At 39.1% G+C, this 25750-nt stretch overlaps 1 protein-coding gene across 5 annotated transcripts in view; it reads left to right on the top strand.

Annotated features, from left to right (window-relative positions):
- PPP1R13B (protein phosphatase 1 regulatory subunit 13B) overlaps window positions 1–25750 on the top strand; it is a 124394-nt gene that overhangs the window by 33486 nt on the left and 65158 nt on the right. For all 5 annotated transcript variants that reach the window (XM_036749064.1, XM_036749069.1, XM_036749067.1 and 2 more), the window contains exons 2-3: window positions 4271–4418; window positions 20778–20897. In XM_036749064.1, the coding sequence (XP_036604959.1) occupies window positions 4271–4418; window positions 20778–20897 (268 nt within the window). The remainder of the gene's footprint in view (window positions 1–4270; window positions 4419–20777; window positions 20898–25750) is intronic.

The following is a 25750-nucleotide window of genomic DNA, read 5'->3' as shown; positions in this document are numbered from 1 at the left end:
GTTATGAATGAATTCTTTCTCTTAAGATTAAAAAAACCCTATATTTTCATATCACCTTTTCTGTATTTTTATCTTGTCTCCACCTTCCCTACCAGGTGAGTGATGCTTTATAGCAGAATAAATAAGGAAGGGGGAAAAGGCAGTTCAGCAAAACTAACCCACTGATAGTACATGCATGCATTGTTTTGTATCCGTAATCTGCCGCCTCTGCAAAGAATGGGCACAGGTTGCATTTTCTTATCCCTTCCGTAGGGAGAAACACTGCTGATCTTTTAAAATCCGATGAATTTTCCCCCTAAGTTTTTATCCTTATTGACTTTCTTTTCTTCAGCTTTTGATGCTGTTGATCACTTCCCTCTCCTGGTTACTCTCTTATCCCTTAGTCTTCATGACATTTTTGTCCTTTCATTTTCCTCCTACCTGCTGTCAGATTGCTCCTTCTCAGGCTCCTTTGCTGGGTTGTTTTCAGTGTCTTGCCTCTAACCATGTGTTTTCTCCCAGGGTCCTGTCCTGGGACCTCTTCTTTGTATACCCACTTTTTTTGTGATTCATTAGCTCTCACAGATAGAGTTGTTACCTCTATTCAGATGACTCCCAGATCTAGCCTTAATCTCTCTTGTAATCATGGAACCATCCTTTCTACTCCTCCCTCTCCCAGACTCCCATATCAAATCAGTTGCCAAAGCTTGTCACTTCTACTTCCTCAATATATCAGAGTCCTGCTGCATCTCTACACTCAAGTAGCTGGCCACCTTAGCTCAGGCTTTCATTACTTTTCTTTCTGATTCCATTCTTTTATTCATTTTCTACCCAACTGTCAAAGGCAATTCCTCTGAAGCACAAGTTTGACTATGTCATTCGCTTGTTCAAGAAACATCTGTGCCTCTCCCTTATCTCTGGAATGAAATACACCCTCTTCAGATTGGCATGGCATGTCCTTTGTAATGTGGCTCCTACCTACTCTTTTTTCCCCACTGACCCTTCCCTATCAGTCTTCTCAAGATAGAACCCTCCTTGGTAGAAGTCTAGTTAAGTAAAACAAACTGGAAAGTTGACCGATACTTGGTAGCATATCATTCATTCATAACTGCTGCATTCTGCCACCTCTCTACAGAGAATAATATTTCATTGTCAATCCCGGATCCAAAAGCACACATTTCAGCTTACATTTACTGACCTATTTCATACTTACTCCCCTTCATGTGTTATGTCTTCTGTCCAAACTGGACTAGCAAGGTATTGCCTGAACTCAGCATTCCATCTTTGGTCCCTGTGCCTTCCCCTGCACAGGCTGTCTTTCCTTACCTTAGAATCAGTTCTTTAATTTTCTTCAAGAACAATCCCAGGTGCCACCCATGTAGGATACCTTTACTGATCCCCTGCTTGTATTATCTCGTATTTATCTGTGTAAAGGTTGTATACCCCTCTGTATGATGTAAGTTCCTGGACATCAGGGCCTGTTTGTAAATTTCTTTTTGTTTTCCTAATACCTAGCATAGTACCTAGTACATAGAAAGTGATACAAAATTTTGATTGAATTGGGTTAAATCGGTTTTACACATCTGGATACACCTAGTTTGTGTTAACAAAATTAGAATGATTTTCTGAGTTACTGTTGTTAGTCTCATCCCTTCATAGTTGCATTTTATTTTGAGGTGGAAGGAAGGTGGTAGGGAGGGGCCAAAGACTATTCCATGCAGGGAAGTCCTGTATATGCTTCTTTTTGTCCTTTGCCTTTTTGTAACTCAGGGAAAATTAAATATATTTTTGAATGAATAAAAGCTGGATTAATTTAAAGGTTAACCCTTTAATGAAATTGAAATTTTGTAGGGTAAGCTGATTCGTTTTCTAGCCATGTCTTATAGATTCAGACTCCCTAAATATAGAGCAAAAGCAAATTGCCTATATAATGGACAAAACTGACCTTCTTGGTAAAGAAAGAAAAATAGCAGTCGGCCGTATTTCCTGATCAACCTGTTTGCTTAGGCTTGCTTATCTTGTCTTTTTGCTTAAATGTAGGTAAGTTTCTAGAACACCAGTGGAGAACCAGTGATCTATCAAAACCTTAATTTGAGGGCAATATGCAGACAAAAAGGAGTTGTTTTTTTTTAAGGAGAAATAGAAAATGGGCAGCTCACTTTTTAAATTAGCAAAAACCATAGAATTTTATTCAATAAATACAACAGATCCTAAAGTCAACTTTTAAATCCATAGAATTGGGATTTAGTAGCTTCTGTAGGAGAATGGATCATCTTCTTAAGTAACCACTCTGGTCACCCCTGGGTGTTTAGAAGTGAACAGTTAGTAGTTCTTTTCCCTTTCACCTTAATTAGCTGTTTAATTTATTTTCAAACTGCTTGTATTCTTAAAACAGAAACTTTTGACAGAGTCAGCTCCTTTTGGGTAAAAATTAATTATTTTGGTGTTTTCAGCAATGTGGGCTGGAACTGAATGACTAGTTACATTAGAGTATTCTAGAATCGCAGAGTTAAAAAGACTCAGGTCATATAGGATGCAGTCCTTTCCTAAAGCATGAATCTTGTTTACAACTTATCCCCAAACTAGTCATCTAGCCTCTGCCTGAAGACTTCCAGTGACAGGAATCCATTATCCTCTTTGCTTCTTCCTTCCCTTTTTGGCAGTTCACTTCATTTTTAGACTTTCTCTTTTTCTTATTGAATTAAAATCTGTTGCCCTATAATGTCTACTCACTTATCCTGTCTTCTACTTGACAGTTGTTTATATATTCAGATACTTTTATCTTGTCTCTATCTTTTCTTCTCTGGGTCAGACATTTATAGTTTCTTCATCCTGTCCTTGAATGGCATAGTTTCAAATGCCCTTATGCTTCTGGTATTAGACCTATTCTGGCTTGTCAGTGTCCTAGCCCTCCAGAATCAGTTAGTTTTTACATTAGTCAGTGTTCTCCATTTTTTTAAAGTTGTTTTTCTTTGTAATATTATGATGCTATGAGTTGTCTTAGTTTTCTCTGAAACTGCTGCCCCATGTCTTCATTTCTTATAGTGGAAGAAAAGTCCATTATGTTCACATTCCATAATTTGTTCAATCATTCCCCAGTTGATGAACAGTTCCTTAGTTTCCAGTTATTTGTTGATAGATAGATAGAGGCAGCTAGGTGGTGCAGTGGATAGAGTACTCAGCCTGGAGTCAGGAAGACTTACCTTCCTGAGTTCAAATCTGGCCTCAGACACTTACTAGCTGTGTGACCCTGGGCAAGTCACTTAACCCTTTTGCTTTAATTTGCTCATCTGTAAAACAAACTTGAGAAAAAAATTTCAGACCACTCCAATATCTTTGCCAAGAAAACCCCAATGGGGTCAGGAAGAGTCAGACATGAACGAAACACTGAACAGCAGTGGCAAAATATATAGTTAAGAGCTACTATAGATGTTTTTTCTTTGCTTTTTTTGGGGTATGTAGGCCTCAGTCAAAGAGTATGCACAGTTAGTGACTTTAGCTATCGTTCCAAATTGCTTTTCAGAATTGCTGAACCAACAGTGAGTGACTTATGCCTGTTTTTCCTGCAGCTTGTCCAACAATAGTCATTTTCCATGTTTATTATTTTTTGCCAGTCTGATAGATGAGAGGCAGAAGCTCAGAGATGCTCTAATTGTCATTTCTCTAATAGTCATTTGGTGCATTTTTTGTGCTTGTTGATAGCTTGGATTTCTTCCTTTGAAAACTGACTGTATCCTTTGATCATTTATCTGTTGGGGAACGGGAGCAGTTTTCAAAATATTAGGGAAAGACAATACGTGTAGAGATATGTAAATACAAAATATGGTAAATATGAGGTAATAGGGAGTGGACAGGCATTTGAATTTGGGAAAGATTTGAGGCAGGTAAAAGACTGGTAGAAGCAGTAGTCTGAGTGAGAGATACTGAGGGCTTGAACAAAGACTGATGTTGTGGAGTTAGAAACAAGATTTGGCAACTGGTATGTTATGTACGGTGAATAAAAGTCTTTTTGCTCACCTTTCTCCCAGTTCCTCAGGTTCCCAGCCTAGGAGTCACCTTGAATTCCTTACTATCTCTCAACCCTCCCCGGCCCCTAGCCAAGCTTTTGCTAAGGCCTGTTGATTTCACCTTTGCAACATCTTTTGAATATCCCCCAATCTCTTTTTCATTCAAATTGTTCTTGAAGGTTAATTTTTAATTAATTACTAATATCCTCCAAAATGACTTCCTGTATGTTTTTCAAATTTCTGTTGAAAAATAATAGTTTTAATTGAAATTTTTTTTCTTACAGATGATATTAACAGTGTTCCTGAGCAACAATGAACAAATTTTAACAGAAGTTCCAATCACACCTGAAACAACATGTCGAGATGTTGTGGAATTTTGCAAAGAACCTGGAGAAGGAAGCTGCCATTTGGCAGAGGTTTGGCGGGGAAATGGTATGTAGGACATTTCTATTTGTTTAAAAAAGTATTTTTAGGGGCAGCTAGGTGGTGCAGAGAGTAGAGCACTGGCCCTGGAGTTAGGAGGACCTCAGTTCAAATCTGATCCCAAACACTTGATACATGTACTAGCTGTGTGACCTTGGGCAAGTCACTTAACCCCAATTGCCCTGCCCCACACTGCACCACCTATCTGCCCAAAAATGGGGGGAAGGAGAGAGAAACATATTCAGAGTTGCACTTCAGGAAGATAAGTTTGACAGCTGAGTGAAGAATGGTGTGAAAAAAGGCAAAGTAGGAGACCAACCAGCAAGGAAATATTCCAGGTGTGTGGGGCGGGGGGGCATATGCAAGAGATGTTACAAAGGTAAAATCGACAGGCTGTGTCAATAGAGTGGATTGGGGATGGTGGGAAGAGTGACAGAGTAAGGAATACAAGATGATGCAGAGGTTGGGAGTCTAGGTAACAGGGAGGATGGGGGTGCGCTCAACAATAATAAGCAGTACTCCCTTCAGTACTTCTGGGGATGCTTTACCTGTAGTATTTTGTGAGAATGACCTAATTCGGAGGATCTGTGGCCTGCATTGGTGCAGAGAGTGCCTGTACTGGTGCAGTTGCAGATCTTTAACGTACCGAAGTAAGTTTTGACCCATAGCTAGTGGCTAGTGAGTGATGGAAAAAGAAGACAGTTGTCATTCCAGAGACAGAAGCTGGATGGTAATGGCTTTCTTATTTTGAGGTGAACCCACTCTTGGTAAATTTTTTAAAATATATTTTTATTCTTAACTTAATATAATGGAGGCTGGCATAGAAGCCCTGAAATATTTTTATATTTCATGAATAAACTAGAATAAGTTAGCATCATTATGGGGCATGTTCATAGGATCAAAGACTTAAATTGCTGTTACTTTTTTTTTTTCTGAGCTATAGGCTCAATTTTAACACGTAAGCAATCTATGTAGGTTCTCTTTTTATTAGGCCAATCCATTCAGCAGATTATGCTATTCTTTGGATAAAAATTAGCTATTCAAGCCCTCAATTTTTTCTTACCTTTCTTTTTCCTATCAGTGAAAAGTTTTAGTAAACGAACTTCCTTACACATTTGGGAAATTAGTTTCTGGTGTTGATTTTAATAGAATGTATTACACCTTAAAGATGAAAGATATTTTCTAATTAATTTGACCATAAGCACCTTCTACAAGCTGCAGAAAGTGATGGTATCATTGGGAATTTGGGGGATAATTTAAATGATTAGAGCAAGTTGAAGGGAGAGGTCAGAGTGGTACGAGCACAGAAATCTGTCTTAAGGATCCAGGATATTCTACTCAAATTCATTCTTAGATACTTTAAATTCAGATTGCCATAAAGCTCAAGCTAATGCCCCTTCCAACTATTACGCTTGATCTGTCAGCACAGAAATGATTTTGGTAGAAAATAAATGCATCAGTCTGTGCTTTCTAAAAATATAAGTTGGGTAAGACATAATGTATTTTCTATAGTGCAGCAGGCATAAGGCACTTAATAAATGTTCTTGACTAATTTAGCTCTTTCTAGAGATAGACTCTTTAAAAGCTTTATGTTTTAAGCAGTGTGGTGTCATAGAAAGCTCGCTGAACTGAGTATCAGGACACCCTGTCACTAATTAGCTTTGTGACTTTGGGCAAGTAATTTTTTTACCTCTCTGGAGCTCAGTTTCTTCTGTAAAATGAAGGGTTTGCACTAGGTCAGTGTTTCCCAAACTAATTTAGTCTCAGAATAATTTTTCATCGTTCTCTATTATTCTTTTCAATACATTAAGCTCAAATTAGGAAGAGTGCAAAGAGGGAGTTTTTAGGAAATGTATGGCAAATTGAAGAAGCTAAAAGTATATTCATATATAAAAATTGCTGCTCATGTATTAAATTATACAGCAGCCACAGTATTTCTGTGTAATTCATAATTAATATTTTAGATGGAAAATGTTACTTTCTTATAGAATTCTTGTTCACATTATGTGGAACATCAGGATTTTGCAGAACATTGTCACTCTGATTTATGTATTTTATGAGTCTGAGGTACAACTTCATGTTTGTTGGAGTAAGGTAAAGCTAGCAAAACAACTCTTTAGCTTCCAAGATCATCCTTTGAATCATAGGATGCTACATTTGAGCTGGAAGGGACATAAGAGGTCGTTTAGTCTAGACCTCGTATTTTTATATAAGAATCTGAAGCCTAGAGAGAGAGGACTTGCCAAAGGTTACACTGGTAGGTAGTGGCCAGCATAGGATTGGGATTCAGGTTTTTTGACTGCAGATCAATGTATTGCACCACACACGCTGTTTAACAGTGAGTAAACGCTATCTTACGCGTCTAATGAGCAGCTTTTGAATTTTTTATGGGCTATTTTATACTAATAAAACGTCAGCAATGTTAGGTAGCTGATTCAGTGTACTGAGTTTGGAGTTAGAGGACCTGGGATTGTATCCCAGCTCTGCTAGAGTTAGGGAGGGGGAGGATTAGTAGGATCTAGAAGTGAAATAAGTTCTAGTTAGAATTGCCCTTGTCCTGTCGTTTGTCCACAGAGTGCAGCAGATCTCTAAATAGTTGTAGTCAGAAAGAGAAGTAAAGGTGTGGTGGGTTACTTTGAAAACTGCTGAATGTCCATTTTTTTATATCTTAACCATTCCAACTGAGCTATTGATTTAGGAATGAAGTGATTAGGACCAAGGTTTCTGCTCAAACAGAAGAAAACAAGAACAGATTACATTTTTCTGGCAGGAAAGCTAATTAGGGAAATAGTCTTGAAGGGGCTTCATAAACATGTGATTATATTAAGTAACTTAAGTCACTGTTGTTTCTTCTTCCTTTACCAGGAGGGAATAGAAAGAAGGAAATCAAAGGATATTATAGTTAACAGTGAGGACTGTTAGGAATTCAAACTGTTGCTGTCCCTGCCATTAGCTCTACATAATAAACATAATAGACTTTTATTTAGTATGATGAATGGTGAGATGCTCCCTCCATGAGAGGCACTTGGGAATGGAGACTGACTGAGGGGAACAGCAGATTTAAGTTTTCCATCTGATTACCTACTGATTCTGGGGCATATCGGTCAACAAGCACTGTGCCAGGGGTTGAGGATATAAAGAAAGGGAAAAGACTGTCTCTGCTCTCAAGGAACTTGTAGTTTAATGGGAGAGGTCACATGCAAAAAAACTTAGGAAAAGGTCTCTTACTCAAGGTGGGATTTTAGCAGAGATGTGAAGGAAGCCAAGAAAGTAGGAGGCAAAAATGAGGCAGAAGAGAGTTCTCTGGCTGGGTGTGTGAAAGTGCCTGGAGTTGGGAGGTAAAGTGTCTAGTGTGAGAAATAGCAGCTGCTGTCATTGAGTGGACCAACAGTGATAGTAGGCATTTGTTTTCCTGGCTACTTTTTCCTTTTCGGTGAACCTGTGTATAATGGAATGTTATCTCTAGGTTCTTCATAAAGTTAGTGCCTCATGATTGTATAGAGTCAAAATTAATTTCTGAACATCTGGTTTCCAAAGTCAACAGCTTCTAGGTCGAACAATATAGGTAAAGGAAATGAGTATGGCTTTAAGGGCTGGCTCAGTGTGGCTAGTTGGGCATTTTCTTTTCTGTCTCGCTCACACCCTGGGGTAAATAGATACTGAGTAGGATGGCAGTTCTGCCTGCAACATTTCGGTTATTATTTCCTTATAATTTTGTGTGTGTTTGAATCCCTGTAAATAAATGTGCACGTGAGCTAACTTCCAATTGTATATGGGCAAGACCCTTCACTTCTCTCTCTGGGCCTTATTTGTTGTTGTTTATCCTTCATTCTTAAAGAGAACCATGACTTAGGAGAAGGTGACGAATTGAAGTGAGGCAGGGCTGTGCAAAGTTACCCAGGCCCACTCTCTTCTCAGAGCCATCCAGAATGACAAGATATAGATCAGGACGACTGGAGATGGCCCCTGATGCAGTGGGAGACTTGGCCTTTTTAAGCTAAGGTCTTTCCCAGATCTCAGTTTGTCTGAAGCAAGGTCCATTGTAAGAAATGAGGCAAATAATGAATGGCCTCTTTTACTTAGTCCTCATCCCTCCCATCCCCATCCAAAAAAATCCATCTGGGCCTGGAAGACCCTTAGGGTTTCTGGCCCAAACAGAAACGATTGCCATTTACATCCACTCTGAGCCACTGGAACCCAAACAATGACCAAAGTACGCTTGGGCTGGCACCTCTTGTTGGCCAGTCAGTGGGAGTCAGTGATTTAGGTTTAAGGCATGGCGCTTAAAAAAGAATTCTAGCCTGAAAACCTCAAGATATCTTGTGAGGTTTCAGCAATCAAAATTTATATGCCTTTGGGCAGAGCACCCCTATGATTCCCTATGTGGACAGAGGGAGTGGAGGGAAAAGAAGGAGAGGTGGGCCTCATTTACCTCATCTAGAAGACCCAGGTTCAATTCTGGTCTCAACTTGCGGTGTGACCTTGGGCAAGTCACTTCTGCTTGTCTCATCTGTAAAGAGGGGACAATAATAGTACCTACCTTCCTCAGTTTTTTGTGAGGGTAAAATAAAATAATATTTTAAAGTGCTCTTCAAACCTTAAAATGCTGTATAAATTCTGGTTATGATTACTATAACAATGATATTTTTAAAATTTAAAAATTACACAACGGGCAATGAAAAGAAGCAGGATGGTTGTAAGTAGGCTGCGACATGAGTTTTAAAGAAGAGCAGGAGTAAAAGATGCAATCGATGCACAAAGGTGCGCCCCTTTTAGACTCTGTAAATTTTGGTGATTGAAAGGGGCAAAGACGGTAATAATAGTACCTACCTCCGGGGGTGGAGCCAAGATGGCGGCTGGTAAGCATGGACTAGAGTGAGCTCCGTACCCGAGTCCCTCCAAAAACCTATAAAAATGGCTCTGAACCAATTCTAGAACGGCAGAACCCACAGAACAGCAGAGGGAAGCAGGGCTCCAGCCCAGGACAGCCTGGATGGTCTCTGGGTGAGGTCTATTCCACACGGAGCTGGGAGGTGGGAGCTGGGAACGGAGTGGAGCAGAGCCCAGCCTGAGCGGCGTGGACGATCCAGACCAGAAGCCGGGCGGAGGGGGCCCTAGCGCCCTGAATATGTGAGCTGCGGCAGTTACCAGACCCCTCGACCCACAAACACCAAAGACTGCGGAGAAGGTTAGTGGGAAAAGCTGCGGGAGTGGAAGGAGTTCTCGGTTTGGCTTCCAGCCCCGGGGGCAGCGGAGGTGGGGCAGCTACAGCTGTTGTTACTTCCGGCTCCAGGCCCACCTGGTGGGAGGAATTAAGTGGCGGATCAGAGCAGGAGTGCAACAGCCTGCTGAAGATCTAAGCCCAGCCTGGACTGGGGGTTCTTGGGGAAGGAGGAGTGGGGAAGGAGGAGTGCGGCTCTGACAGAGCTGGCACCTCCCCCCCAAACGTAGAACATAGAACTCGTTAGTCTACAAGCAGTCATACCCCATTGAAAAACTCAAGGGTCAAGTTAGTTGGTTGGGAATATGGCCAGGCAGCGAAAACGCGCCCAGATTCAGTCTCAGACTTTGGATTCTTTCTTTGGTGACAAAGAAGACCAAAACATACAGCCTAAAGAAGACAACAAAGTCATAGAGCCTACAACAAAAGCCTCCAAGAAAAACATGAACTGGCCCCAGGCCATAGAAGAACTCAAAAAGGATTTGGAAAAGCAAGTTAGAGAAGTAGAGGAAAAATTGGGAAGAGAAATGAGAAGGATGCGAGAAAACCATGAAAAACAAGTCCATGACTTGCTAAAGGAGACCCAAAAAAATACTGAAAAATACACTGAAGAAAACAACACCTTAAAAAATAGACTAACTCAAATGGCAAAAGAGCTCCAAAAAGCCAATGAGGAGAAGAATGCCTTGAAAGGCAGAATTAGCCAAATGGAAAAGGAGGTCCAAAAGACCACTGAAGAAAATACTACTTTAAAAATGAGATTGGAGCAAGTGGAAGCTAGTGACTTTATGAGAAATCAGGATATTATAAAACAGAACCAGAGGAATGAAAAAATGGAAGACAATGTGAAATATCTCCTTGGAAAAACCACTGACCTGGAAAATAGATCCAGGAGAGATAATTTAAAAATTATTGGACTACCTGAAAGCCATGATCAAAAAAAGAGCCTGGATACCATCTTTCAGGAAATTATCAAGGAGAACTGCCCTGATATTCTAGAGCCACAGGGCAAAATAGAAATTGAAAGAATCCATCGATCGCCTCCTCAACTAGATCCCAAAAAGAAATCTCCTAGGAATATTGTTGTCAAATTCCAGAGCTCCCAGATCAAGGAGAAAATACTTCAAGCAGCCAGAAAGAAACAATTTGAGTATTGTGGAAACATAATTAGAATAACCCAAGATCTGGCAGCTTCTACATTAAGTGATCGAAGGGCTTGGAATGCGATATTCCGGAGGTCAATGGAGCTAGGATTAAAACCTAGAATCACCTACCCAGCAAAACTGAGTATCATGTTCCAAGGCAAAATATGGAGTTTCAATAAAATAGAGGACTTTCAAGCTTTCTCAGTGAAAAGACCAGAACTGAATAGAAAATTTGACTTTCAAACACAAGAATCAAGAGAAGCATGAAAAGGTAATCAAGAAACGGAAATTGCAAGGGACTTACTAAAGTTGAACTGTTTTGTTTACATTCCTACATGGAAAGATGACATGTATGACTCATGAGACCTCAGTATTAGGGTAGCTGAAGGGAATATGCATATATATATATATATGTATATATGTATATATATATATGTTTATATATATAAGTGAATGTGTATGTATGTATATATCTATGTGTATATGTATGTATGTGTATGTATGTGTATATATATATATGTGTTTTTATATATATATATATATGTAAAAGAGAGAGAGCAGACACAGGGTGAGTTGAGGATGAAGGGAAGATAGCTAAAAGAAATAAAATGAAATTAAGGGATGAGAGAGTAACATACTGAGAGAGGGAGATAGGGAGAGATAGAATGGGGTGGATTATCTCACATAAAGGTGGCAAGAGGAAGCAGTTCTATGGGAGGAGGGGAGAGGGCAGGTGAGGGGGGAATGAGTGAACCTTGCTCTCATCAGATTTGGCCTGAGGGGGAATACCATACATACTCAGTTGGGTATCTTACCCCACAGGAAAGAAGAGGGAGGAAGATAAAAAATAAATAAAAGGGGGGTATGATGGAGGGGAGGGCAGATGGGGGTGGAGGTAATCAAAACAAACACTTTGGAAAGGGGACAGGGTCAAGGGAGAAAATTCAATAAAGTGGGATGGGTTGGGAAGGAGCAAAATGTAGTTAGCCTTTCACAACATGAGTATTGTGGAAGGGTTATACATAATAATACATGTGTGGCCTAGGTTGAATTGCTCAACTTCTTAGGGAGGGTGGGTGGGAAGGGAAGAGGGAAGGGAATTTGGAACTCAAAGTTTTAAAATCAGATGTTCAAAAACAAAAAAAGTTTTTGTATGCAACTAAAAAATAAGATGCACAGGCAATGGGGCGTAGAAATATATCTTGCCCTACAAGAAAGGAAGGGAAAAGGGGATGAGAGGGGAGGGGGGTGATAGAGGGGAGGGCTGACTGGGGAATAGGGCAACCAGAATATAAGCCATCTTGGAGTGGGGGGGAGGGTAGAAATGGGGAGAAAATTTGTAATTCAAAATGTTGTGAAAATCAATGCTGAAAACCAAATATGTTAAATAAATAAATTGCATTAAAAAAATAGTACCTAAAAAAAAAAAAAGAAAGGGGCAAGGACAAAAATGTGAACCTTACATTAAAGAAAAAACCCAAACACTAAGAAATCGGCCTAGTGACGGAGGAACACAAAGACCGAGACAGCTTTGGTTCCTTATATCCCTTCCTGTTGCTTATTTGCATCTGACTGATAGGAGTACTTTGGAGTTGATAGCCTGGAACTCTGAACTGTTTTGTGATTACCTGCAGTTCATAAACTGTCTGTTTAAGGTTTAGCCTGCTGAAATGAAAATTTGGTTATGTATTGGTCTATCACCATAAGCTAGATTGAGGTTTTTCGGTGAGAGGACTTGCCCCTGAATTATGAAGGGTTAGTGTAATAAAAGATCTGAGAGCTTTGTGGAAGAGAGGTTAATACCTCACACCGTTGCCACCTGCTGCTTAGAAGCATCAGATGGTAAAAGAGAAGCCTCTGTTCTGCCACCACCAGCTGCTTGGGAGGTGGAAAGCCCTGAAGACCCAGCCAAGGGTGCAGAATTGGAGAGGCTTCTGCAAATCCCAGGATCTCTGTTCTTTCTGAAAGAGTTCGGCACTATTGAGCATAGGAATAGCTCAGCCCAGCAGTGAAGTAGACTTGTAGAAGAGCCACCCATCTAGTATAGATGCCACACCTATTAGTGAACTTCTGTGAGGATGGCCACTGAATAAAAAAGAAGGGACCATAGTTCTTTAAGTTTGTGTCCCATCCCTGATCTCTACCTTGAAGTAAGTGTTTTTGTTAAAGGAGCTTAATTGAGCCAGTTTGCCAGTGTATTAATGAGAAATACACTAGTCAAGGCAGCTCAGGAACTACAGAGGCAGTAGAAATAGCCATCCCTAAAGTTTACTCTCAGAACGTATTTATAGCAGCTACTCTTCTGAGGAGCAAACCCTGGTAGTGTTTATGGAGGTTTATGGAGATAACCTTAATCTTTTTTAAAATTAATTTTTGCCATTTTGTTTTTACGTGATTTACATTTCCCATTCCTCTCCCATAGAGGTATCGTTTAGTACAAAGAAGGAAAAAAGAGGAAGAAAAAAAGTTGCACATGACTAAGCAACACATCAAAAAAGTCTGGCATTATTGTCTCTTTTTAACAGAGAACTCTAGGGGAAATGGTGTCTTCTCATATTTCTTCATTAGGGGCAAGTTTAGTCAATATAGTTCTGAATATATATTAGTCATTATAATTTTGAAGTGTTCAATTTTGACAGAAATTATTATGATAGTGTAAGAAATGGGAGGAGGAGTTTTGTTTCCATAGAACTAAAGGTGTGCTTCCCCGCCCTCCCCCACCCCAGCTTTAGCAGAGACCAGGCCTCAAGGTCGGTCAGGTGAGAGGTCAGAGGCTTGCACTCATGTGCAGTCTAGGGAATTAGAGAGGCCAAACCCACTTGAACCTGTTCAAGCTTATCTAGGGTCTGGTCTTGGTCAAGAATCCAGGCCTACTGATTTGCATAATTTGCATATATTAAAGAGGGAAAGTAGGGGAAGTAAAAGAATATAGTTTAATCCTAAACTAAGGCAAGGAAAATCTAATTAACTCCACTTTTGCTTCTGTATCCTTATTATCCTACCTGTATAAACTGTATAACCTAGGAAAACTATGTAAAAAATAAAGATTGTAAACTAACCATAACTCTAGCAGGAGTGGAGGGAATGGTTACCCCTGCTCCTGCAACTGTATCAGTGTGAGTGTTCCCGTGAGCTCTACACCTGCTCCTCAGAGAGTGTAATAAAATGTCTTCCTCTGCCCACTCTGGTCTTGAGTTCTTTGGGTGAGAATGGGCAAATGACATGGATTTTCCTAAGGTCAAGTGAAGGGAAGCAACAGGCAGCGGAAGCTCACCAGGCTTACTCCTGGACCTAGCCTTGGGGTGTCCTGTGATCCCCACTGTGGAAGAGGGCTGCCACTCTGGATTCCCTTGGGAAACCCTGTGGTCTGCATGTCCTTCTTAAGGGGACATCACTTGGGACTTCTGGCCCTGTCTTGGGAGCCTTGTGATCTTACCACCCTCCTAAGGGGCCATCACTTGGGTCCTCCTTAGGGTCTGACCCCTAGGAGGCCCTGTGATCCCCACAGATTAAGGGGTGGCCACCACTTGGTCTTCCTCTGGGAGTCCTGTGGTCTGTACAGACTTCCCTAGGGATTATCACAGGGTTCTTCCTCAGGACTTTGGCCCTGCCTAGGAAGTCCAATGATCCCCAAAGCCGCATGTTCACACAATTTGGGGAAGTCCAGTGATCCCCAATACCACGTTTCTCACAATAGGAAGAGAAAGAAGGGTGAAGGTTTTCAGGTGAATGGACAGAGTATTCCATTGGCACTTTTTTATTTCAGGAAAAATTGAGGAGGGCCTCCATTACATCGGATGGACCCCTAAACTTATGGGAGGACCTGAACAAGGTTGGCGTAGGAATGGGCAGGTGTAGTTTATAATCTGTGTCATTGTAGGGAACATCTGACCAATAGATCCATTTGAATATTTACATCTTTTATATCACTATCACATTTCAGTAACTACCTTATGCTCCTCCATTGTAATGGATAGTCATTGCAGTCACATCTGACAGTATATATATACATAGCATTCCGTTCCTATAGTTCACCACTTCCACTGAGAGGTTGGAAGTATGTTTCCTCATTGGTCCATAGTAGTCTTTATTACCTCTTGTCTTTAAAATTATTGCGTCTTGTCCTTAAAATCTTTTTTGGAAAAAATATAGCAAGGCCTTACTTCTTTTAAGGACTACCAAACCACCTTATTTTACCTCTTTTCACTCCCATGAGAAACTAAGGCACATTACACAGTATAAGCATCCTCAGGCAGTAGATTATCTCTTTAAATGACCAGGAATTGTGTGTGTGTGTGTGTGTGTGTGTGTGTGTGTGTGTGTGTGGTGGTGGTAATTAGGGTGGGACTTTTTTTTTTTTTGGCTGTTCTCTTTTGGAATGCTAAGGCCATCAAGTGCCTTTAATGAGTCTTGCCTTTCAAATGTAATGGCAGGCAAAGTGGGATTTTTGTTGCCTTTGTTTTGGAGCACTTCTCAGCACTAAGGAATCTGTGATTGAATCAGCAGTCTTTGATTACCTGCTTACATCAAGGGAAGGCCTAGTTCCCTTGGGTTTGAGTTGCAAGGTTGTGACACCCTTTGACCCTGAAGAAGTATGTACATATACTCATAGGTTAGAGGTTCACCTTTGGGGGCACACTCATTAGAAGAGTGTTGGTAATTTGGCGAGATGAGACTCTGGGTAGCCTTTGGAGCCTCTCCCAGCTTTGAAAAACGCAGATGTTATTGCTTCCCTGGTAACTGTTTATGTATTGCTTGGACAGACAGCTAGAAGCCTGTCTGCTGATTTGTGTTATTTTGCTCTGTTTATATGATGTATGCTTGTAATTTCTGTTTGTACTCTCTCTGAAGTTCATGGTGCTGGCCTGAGCTAAGTGAGTGATACGTGGATGTTTAATTAAAGTGAGCTTGTAAACCCCTTAAAGTTGCTTTCCTTAGGAAAGCAGATCAAAGAACTTGTGCTAGCAGCCCTTCTGTTGGGCTGGTGTTGTTGGTCTTACACAGCCACAGTAGCTGCAAGCAGCATTGTTGCTACGAAATGGCATAGTTGGCAGGATCTGCAAACTAGAAGGAAAGTATGAGGGCTGGGATAATTGTTTCCCAGTTGTGGCAACTGATTCTGTGGAGCCTGGAGCAGGAGTGGAGAGCTACCTGCATGTGTGCTGGGAGCGTTCAGCCTACAGAGGAAGAGACATGGGACTTGAAAGTCAACCTTGGGTCAAGATAAAAAGAGAACTTTACTTGGACACTTTGTATTGACTGAGAAGATTGTAACTTGCTGTGACCTAGTGGTGGATGGTGTCTGTATTTTCTGCCACCCCTTAAGGATGATATGTTGTGCTAGGGAAAACCCTGATCTGGGACCCCCTACTTGTGTAAACAAGTGTTTTGGGGAATGCTACTGATTGATGTTTTGCTTAAGGATGTTGCTATGAATTATAGTTTAGTTTATTGAACAATGATATATACTGTGTGGGTATTCTGAGAAATGCTGTAAGATATACTGAATGGTTTTTTATTTAAGACTATGTGGCTGCCTTACTAATAAGTTATTATGTGATGGGATTGCAAAGTATAGTGCCTTTATTTGTTCCCAGATCCATGGCCATTTAGATTGTAAGGCCAAGGATCCTGGAGAGGTGGAATGTAAGGGCAAGCAAAGTGGGACTTTTCACTGTTTTTCTTTTTCAGTGCTTCTCAGTACTAAGGCAATTAAGTGCCTTTGAGTGTTGCCTTTGTTTGTAGGAAGGTCCACACCCTTTTGCTAATTAGGTCACGAGAAGCCCTGAAAAAGGGTATATATACTCTGAGGTTAGCATTTTGTTTGGGGCTCATTCATTGGAAGAGTGTTGGTGTAAAGACTCTGGGTAGCTGTCAAAGAGCCCCACCCCCTCAGGTTTGAAAACCCAGATGTTGGTGCTTCTCTGTCTCTGGTAACTGTGTATATAACTTTGGTCAGACAGCTAGAAGCCTATCTGTTGATTTGTGATATTTGTTCTGTTTGTATTTATTTGCTCTGAAGTTCAGGGTGCTGCCTTTTTCCTCTGAACTAAGTGAATGATATATGTATGTTTAATTAAAGTGAGATTGTAAACTCTTTAAGGTTGCTTTCCTTAGAAAAGCAGATCAAAGAACCTGTGGTAGCAGCCCTCCCATGTGCTGGTGTTATTGGCCTTACACAGCCACAGTAGCTGCAAGTAACATTGTTGTTATATTTGTGTGTATGTACATTTCTGTGTATGCTCACTTAACTGCTCCAATAATCTAAGCTAGTTTTTAGAGGCTTGATGTTATTACTTAGATTTATAAGTCCTTTCTTCACAATGTTTCTTAAAACATTACAATTGTAACTGAAGCATTTTTTTTTCCAGATAATACATTTAAGTATATACGCTGACGAAAATGATTAGATTAGCTTTTGGTTAATGACTTTTGATTTTGTAGAGAAGTCTATTCTTTACTGAAAGAATAAAAAGGAAGATTTAAAAGTATAGAAATGAAACCTTCAAGTAAGATAAGGTATCTTGCTCATCAAAAATAAGGTTAATACTACAATGGAGAACTATTTTACCTAATGCCATAGTCTTTCCGGCCATTTATTTTCTTGCCTGGCAAAAGCAGGTTTTATATTAGAAACATCATATAATGCATAATTGATATCATGTTGCTTTCCTTCTCAGTGGATTGGGGGAGGAGTTAGAGGGAGAGAATTTGGAAATCAAAAGTCAAAATTTTAAAAGTGGAAAATAAGTAAATTAGAGATCTATTATGTGAAGTCTGGAGATAAGAACTACAAGTTGGTTTGGGGGATTTGTGGTCTAAAGACTGTTTCCTCTAATACAGCTGCAGTAAGATTTCTGGAGCCAGAGAGATGACTAAATGTATGAGTAGTAGCAAATGCATGAGTAGTATTAAATGTACTACTTAGTTGAATTATAGAGCTGGGAGAACCTCATTCCTTTCTTTTAGGCTCAATCTTGTTTTCATACCTGGGGAATAGTTCCATTGACTATGTACTTCCAGATGTTTTTTTTTTCTTTTTTGCCCAATTCATACTGCTGCCTTTTGCCCATTCCTTAAGAAAGTCAATAGAAAATTAGAAAACATAGAGAAATAGGGCAGGGTAATGATCTGTAGCATCTTGTTGATAACTTTTTTTTAAGCATAAGTTTTTGGTGTTTGGACTTTTCTCAGAAAGTATCATAATTCTTTCTTTGTTTTACCCTCAGGATCCGAGGCTTTCTGTAATTATTTTTCTTTTAGGATCCCAAATATTTTAGCAATAATTTTCAGGTGATGAAACTGCTAACAATCCTCTTTGGCACCATTTTGAGGTTCAATTAGCATTTTAGAGAATCGTATCATTAGTTTTATATTATCTATGCAAGCATTCCATAGGGCTATTTTTCAGTGGATCTCTGATCTCAGCAAAGAATACTGTCTTCATTGATACAGGTGACATCCAATCTTGTGTGATCCATGTTCTTCATAGATGCCTCACAGAGAATCCTCCCCACATACTTGGAGGCCTTATTCTAGTTTTTCTTATACTTCATGGTTACTAGTGGAGCTCTCAGGTTGTTTTTTGCTGTACCTACCTTCTTTTCCTACTGTACATTTGATAATAACCATATGCCATTTCTTGTTTATAAGCCATCATTGGAAATATATCAGTTGTACCCATCATGCATCTGTTCGTTGCTCTTTGGGTTTATTTGCAATTTTGGTTTCTTAGAGGTTGTGATATTCTGAAATTTGCAACTGTAGAGCATTACTGGGAGAACATTTGTGTTCTAGCTATTGGAAAATGTTTATTGAAATAGGCCTATGACTCCCTATAATTTTCTTTATTTAATAGTTCTTGCTCATGGTGATGGATAGAGGCAGTTTGAGATTACCGTAAATGTTAGGAAAAAGAGAAATAGTGATTAAAGGAATTTTATCTGTAAAGTTTTAAAATTCTAATTACTATTTCAACAAATATTTGTTAAGGGCTTAATCTGTATAGTGTACTGTCTTTATGTCCTGGGCATATGGACATGGACCAAGACACAGTTCCTACCTTTAAGGAATTTATAATCTAATAGGGAACGTAAGACAACGTCCAAGCAGAGATGGAAGAAATTCCTTTTAGTAGAGAAATTTTTCTGGAGGAGCTTGAAAGCGGGGAAGGATTTGAGCAGATAGAGATATATGGGAAGACTTTGTTCATCATAGAGGATGGTGTGTCTGAAAGCACAGGAGCAGAGAGGAGCAGGACAAGACTAGGGACCGGCAAGTAGTCCAGAAGGGAAAAATAAACCAGCACTTAGGAAGCACCTTCTCTGTGCCAGGTGCCTGTGCGAAGCACTTCTCAAATTTAATCTTATTTGATGCTCACATCAACCTTGGGGGGTAGGGGCTGTTATGACCCCCATTTTACAGTTGAAATTGAGGCAATAGAAGTGAAGTGACTTGCTCAGAGTCACACAGCTAGTAAGTGTCTGAGGCGGGATTTGAACTCAGGTCTTCAAGCTTCCAGATTCTTCCTGTTATCCACTGCACCACTAGCTGCCAAGTAGAACCTATGGTCCCAAGTGTCCTCTTGATGAGGTGGGACATGTGGCTTAGGGACAAATTGTGGGGGGTCTTGAATGCTAACATAAGGCATTTATTTATTTATATTTTATGGCATAAAACAGTGAAGAGTTACATAAGCAAGATTGTCATGTGTTGTTTCTCCCATTAGTGTGAACTCCTTGAGAAAAGATATTGCCTTGCTTTAGAAAAAAAAGTTTAAATTTTATTTTTTTTAATTAACAAGCATTTATTTTCTTCTTCTCCTGCCTCCTCTCACTCCAATTGGGGAAAAACCCCTTAGTCCCTTGTAATAAATATGCATAGTCAAACAAGAACAGATTGCTCTATTGCCTATACCTAAAAACATTTGTCTCATTCAGCAGTCTTTCACCTCTTTTTCATGGGAATTGGTAGTGAGCTTCACAATTGGTCCTCAGCAATCAATTTCTCTTTATATGGATTCTTAAACCTTTTAATGTTTGTCTTTACAAAGTTGTTATTAATGTATTCATCTGCCTCTGCATCAGTTAATTCATATGTCTTTCCAGTTTTCTTTGGGAATAATATTCTATTACATTCATATTCCATCATCTGTTTTGCCATTCCCAGATTGATTGGCATCCCCTTAGTTTCCAGTTCTTTGCTACTACAAAAAAATCTACTATAAATATTTTCACAAAGATAGGTATTTTTTTTTTTGTCTTTAATCTACTTTGGGATCTCTCTGTCAAAGGGTATGCACTATTTAGTTTCCGGTGGCTTTCCAGAATGGCTAGACCAAGACACTGTTCCAAGGGTATGTAAGTGCAGCCCCTCCAGGTTGTTATTTTCTGTTTTTGTTGTATAGGCAGCCTCAGAGTCACTTTAGTTTGCATTTCTCTAATTATTGCCATTTTTTCATATGGCTGTTAGTGGCTTGGGTTTGTTCCTTTAAAAACTGCCTGCTCATAGGTTTCAGACTGTTTTGCTTTTCTGTTTGTATCTCCAGTGCTTAGCATAGTGCTTTGCACATAGTAAGTGCTTACTAAATACTTTTTCATTCATTCATTCTTGTACATTAGGATTACTCTGGCATCTGTTTGATGGATGGGTTGGAGAAGAGATGAGACAGAGACACCAGTTAGGAAGGTATTACAGCAGTCTAGGCAAAAAATCTGAACTTAGAGTATTTGAAGTCATAGTGGGTTCAGAGGATGGACTACAGAGGGATTTTTGGGGTAGAATTGACAGATCATGAGAACTCTATGGATGTGGCAGTTTAGGGAAGGGGAAGAGAAAAAGTATCTAGACTTTGAGCTTAGGGGACTGAGAAAATAGTGCCTCAGAAATTAGCAAGCAAAGGAAAACCTTCAGATGAAGTATTTTGTTGATATTTGCTTTTGTTTGTGTCCTGACCCTTGTCTTATTTCTGGGATAAATGAAGTATATTCTGTGTTGTTCTAGAACGTCCTATCCCTTTTGATCATATGATGTATGAACATCTACAAAAGTGGGGGCCCCGAAGAGAAGAAGTGAAATTTTTCCTTCGTCATGAGGATTCCCCAACTGAGAGCACTGAACAAGGTAGGTATACTTATGTTAACTTTAAACAAAAAGTTTATTTAAGGAGGATCTGAATACTGTGTTAATTCATGAAACTTCCTTTTTCCTTCCCTAAAATGATGAGATTGATAATTAGCATGCCTATCATGTCCTTAATATCTGTCATTACAACTGCAGTACCCAATGAGAGGGAGCCTAATACCTCATAAGGCACAGCCCATTTCATTTTTGGGTAGCTCTAATTGTTAGGAAGTTCTTTTTTCTTGTACACTTGAGGTTTTTCCTTTTATGTTAGGGTTGTCTAGACTGTTGCTCCCTATAATTTCTGGCCTGCTTTACTGCCCTCACACGGGCAGATCTGGGTTGCTAGAGAAGCGTCACCACCATTTGGCTATACTCAGTCTCTCAAGTTCCTAGGGATTACCTGTTGTGGGGGAAATACACTCCCCTTACATGTCACTGTCCCTGTTGAGGTTCTGCTGATGGGTTTTCATTTATACAAAATAAGCTACTAACAATCATGACACATTTAGATTTTAAACAAAACTCTTTACTTAGTAGTGAGGTGAAAGAACTAATGACAGCATAGGGACTTATATATTAAAGTAAATGTAGGAATATTAAATCTATCACAATCCACACATAAAGCTGGGTTACATTTTCCCAACAATGAGCTCAGTATCTATGGGAGAGAATGGTCACATATTTATAGAAGCCTGCAAGGAAATACTTCAGTAAGGAAAACTGATATTTCTTCATAAAGAAACAACTCTGGAATTCAGGCTTTTAATTCACTGGTCCCTTTAGGAACATCTGTGTGCCACAGGAAGTTGCCTGTTTGCTGACTGCTCCCTTTCTGATCCTCATCATTCTCCAGCTGGGCAAATTCTCCATTCTCAAGTCAACAAAGCTTTTGCGGCAGGGGTTTTTGAACTAGGATCTGTGAAATTCTTCTTTAAAAAATATTGTGACAACTATTTCAACATAATTTATGTACTTAAAAACTTTATTCAGAAAAAGGGTTCATAGGTTTTACCAGATTGCCCAAGGGGTCTTCCACACAAATAGGTTAAGAAACTTTGATTTGCAAAGCTCTTTCAACTGAATCACCCCAGGAACTATCACCATCTTAATTTAGCCAGTAGTTTCCTTTAAGATAGAGAATTGCAAAACTCATCAGACTGGTACTCTTTGGACAGTGCAAGCAAGTCCAGACAGCTGCTCGCTAACGATTTCAACATTTTGGCTCTGCCTGTCATTGCTGCTTCTTAAGAAAATTCTTACAGAACTTTCTTCCCTTGTGATATTTCTTTGGTCTTCAGTCTTCACTTGGCAGGTTGACTTAGAAAACCACAAGTTCACATTATCTGTGTTGCATTGCATTTTTGTTTCTTTTGTTAAACATTTCCCAATCACATTTTAATCTGCTGTAGCGTCTTTTGCAGGTGAATTTGATATCTGCTTTACAAAATGATTTCAGCCTTTATATTTATGCTGTAGTTCTTTTTCTTCTCATCATCATCCTGGTTGTCTTTTCTAAGTATGCTAGTTTGTCATTATCCTTCCTAAAATGTAGTGCCAGAACTGAATACAGCGCTGCAAAAGTAGGATGATCAGTGCAGGGCTAATTACTTAATTTGTTCTGTATATTCTACATCTCTCCCTTCAAAAAATTTTTCCTTTTGTTTTCATATTGCTTTAATTTCCCAATATATTTCTCTCCCTGCTAGATCATACTTCTCTTAATGAATCCTAGTATTACATTAATTATTTTGACTTCTGCATCATATTCCTCAGACACTGAGCTTTCAGCTCACCAAAACCCTTAGATTTTTTAGTAGTTGTTGTTCCTGGAATACCTTTGCAATCTGCTGTTTAGGTACATGAAAGGAAGAGTATTGAGTGGATAGAGTTGGCGTTGGGCCAATAAAGACCTAGGTTCAATTCCTGCTTTTGACGCATTCTACTCAGTGACCCTGAATAAGTCACTTAACTTCTCAGAGCTCTAAGAAATGCTCTAAGACTGTAGACTGAAGAATAGTTGCAGAATGGATTTCCTTATTTGGGTGTTCCCTTTACCAGTTAAATCATAGGTTCAACCACCATTCTTTTCTGGCTGCCTCTTCCCCACCTTCAGTCCTCTGTGTTAAAACTTGTAAAGTTGATATTTCATTGAACATTGTTACATTGCTGGTGGAGTTGTGAGCTGATCCAGCCATTTTGGAGAGCAATTTGGAACTATGCCCAAAGGGCTATAAAAATGTTCATACCCTTTGACCCAGCAATACCACTTCTAGGGTTGTATCCCAAAGAAATCACACAAGCGGGAAAAGGACCCATATGTACAAGGATATTTATAGCGGATCTTTTTGTGGTAGCCAAGAATTGGAAATCAAAGGGATGCCCATCAATTGGGGAATGGCTGAACAAGCTGTGGTATATGAAGGTAATGGAATACTATTGTGACATAAGAAATGGGGATGATACGGACTTCATAACAACCTGGAAAAACCTACACGGCATAATGCTGAGTGAGCGGAGCAGAGCCAGGAGAACACTGTACACAACCACAGATGTATGGATTCCGTGAGGACCAACCCTGACAGACTTCGCTCCTCTCAGCAACACAAGGTGTAGGCACAACTCCAAAGGACTCACGATGGAGAATGCTATCTACATCCAGAGAAAGAACTATGAAGTTTGAATGCAGATTGAGGCATACTTCATGCTCGCCTTTTTCTCTTCTCTTTTGTTTTTGTTTTTGGGTTTTTTTGTTTTTTTTTTTTTGGTTCTGTTTCTTCTTTCTCATTATTCATTCCATTGGTCGTAATTCTTCTCCGCAACTTGACTAGTGTATAAATTAATTCAATGCGAAGTCATTTGTGGTAGTTATATGAGATTCCATGCCGTCTTGGGGAGGGAGGGGGGAGGGAGGGGAGAAAATCTGGAACTCAAAATTATGTAGAACCGTCTGTTGTAAACTAAAAATAAAAATAAATTAAAAAAAGATAAAATCCATGTATAAGATCTTTATCTGTACTTCATCTTACTTAATTTTGATCGTATATTTTGAGGATAACCAACAATTTTGTCTTCAACAAATTTGACAAATATTCAGTCTCTGTCTTCAGTTCACTAGTAAAAATGTTGAATAGCATTAAACTCAATGAAAGACCCTTGGGGTTATTCCACTAAAGACCTTCTTCCAATATGTCTTCCATCCCTTGATGACCTCTTTGGTTGTGATCATTCTGAATCTGCCTTACTACTGTCAGCTTTGTCTTTCTTTTTTGTTCATGATGATGGCTTTACAGCAATCCTTTCCTTTAGTGCAAAGTATTTGGTAAATGTCTGCAGCATCCCCTGAGCTACCAATGTAGCTACTCAACCAATAAATGGAAATGATGTCCATCTGTCATGACCTATTCTAAATGAAGCTATGTTCACTTTAGGTATTACTACTTCCTTTTCTGAGTGTTCATACGTTATCCCCTTAAGATGTTCTAGAATGTTGCCAGCGGATAAAGTGTTGAACCTTGAGTCAAGGAGACCTAACTTTACATTAAAGAGAATGACAACAATGAGACAATATACCAAAACTTATAGGATGCAGCCAAAGCAGTACTTAGGGGAAAATGTATATCTCTCAACTCTTACATCGATAAAATAGAGAAAGAACAGATTGATGCAGGTCATGTAGCTAAAAAACCTAGGAAAAGAACAAATTAAAAATCCCTTTAAACATCAAATTGGAAATTTTGAAAACCAAAGTTGACATTAGGGAAGTGTTCAAAGTAAGAAAACTGTTTAGCTAATAAATAAAACTAGGAGCTGGTTTTATGGGGGGAAAACCTCCAATGAAAATAGATAATTGGTTAATTGGTTGAATTTGGTTGAAAAAAAAAATTACCAGTATCAAAAATGAAAATGAGAGAATTCACTACCAATGAAGATGAAATTAGAGTAATTATTAAGAACATTTTTGCCCAATTATATGCCAATAAATCTGACAATCTAAGTGAATTCAATGAATATTTACGAAAATATACCCCAGATTAACAGAAAGAGGAAACAATACTTAAATAACCTCGTCTTAGAAAGAGAAATTGAACAAGCCATCAATGAACTCCCAGAGAAAAAGTCCCAGGGCCAAATGGGATCATAGACATTTAAAGAACCGTTCATCCTAATACTAGATAAACTATTTGGAAAAATAAGTGGAGTCTTTCCAGTTTCCTTTTACAGCACAAATATGGTGCTGATACTGGGAAGAGCTAAAACAGAGAAGGAAAACTACAGACCAATTTCCTTAATGAGTATTGTTGTAAAAATTTTATATAAAATACTAGCAACGAGATCAGCAATATGTCTCAAAGATCATGCGCTATGACTAGGTGAGATTTATACTAGGAATGCAGGGCTGGTTCAATATTAGGAAAGCTATTAGCATAATTGACTATATCAGTAACAAAACCAACAGAAATCATATAATTATCTCAATAGATGCACAAAAGCTTTTGACAAACTTAGAATATCCATTCCTATTGAAAGCACTAGAAAGCATAAGAATAAATGGAGCTTTTCTTAAAATGATAAGTACTATCTTTCTAAAATCACCAGCAAGCTTTATGTGAAAGGAGGATAAGCTAGAAGCCATTTCAGTAAGGTTAGGGGTAAAGGAAGGATGCCCATTATCACCACTATTATTCTATTGTACTAGAAATGTTAGTGTTAGCAATAAGAGAAGAAAAAGAAATTGAAGGAATTAGAATAGGCAGTGTAGAAACAAAACTATCACTCTTTGCAGATGATATGATGGTATACTTAGAGAATCAACTAAAAAACTAGTCGAAATAATTAATAACGTTAGGAAA

The sequence above is a fragment of the Trichosurus vulpecula genome, chromosome 3 (assembly GCF_011100635.1).
Source record: "Trichosurus vulpecula isolate mTriVul1 chromosome 3, mTriVul1.pri, whole genome shotgun sequence".
NCBI classification, from domain to species: domain Eukaryota; kingdom Metazoa; phylum Chordata; class Mammalia; order Diprotodontia; family Phalangeridae; genus Trichosurus; species Trichosurus vulpecula.
Note: the sequence above shows the minus strand (reverse complement) of the source record. Positions and strands in the feature narration are given on the sequence as shown.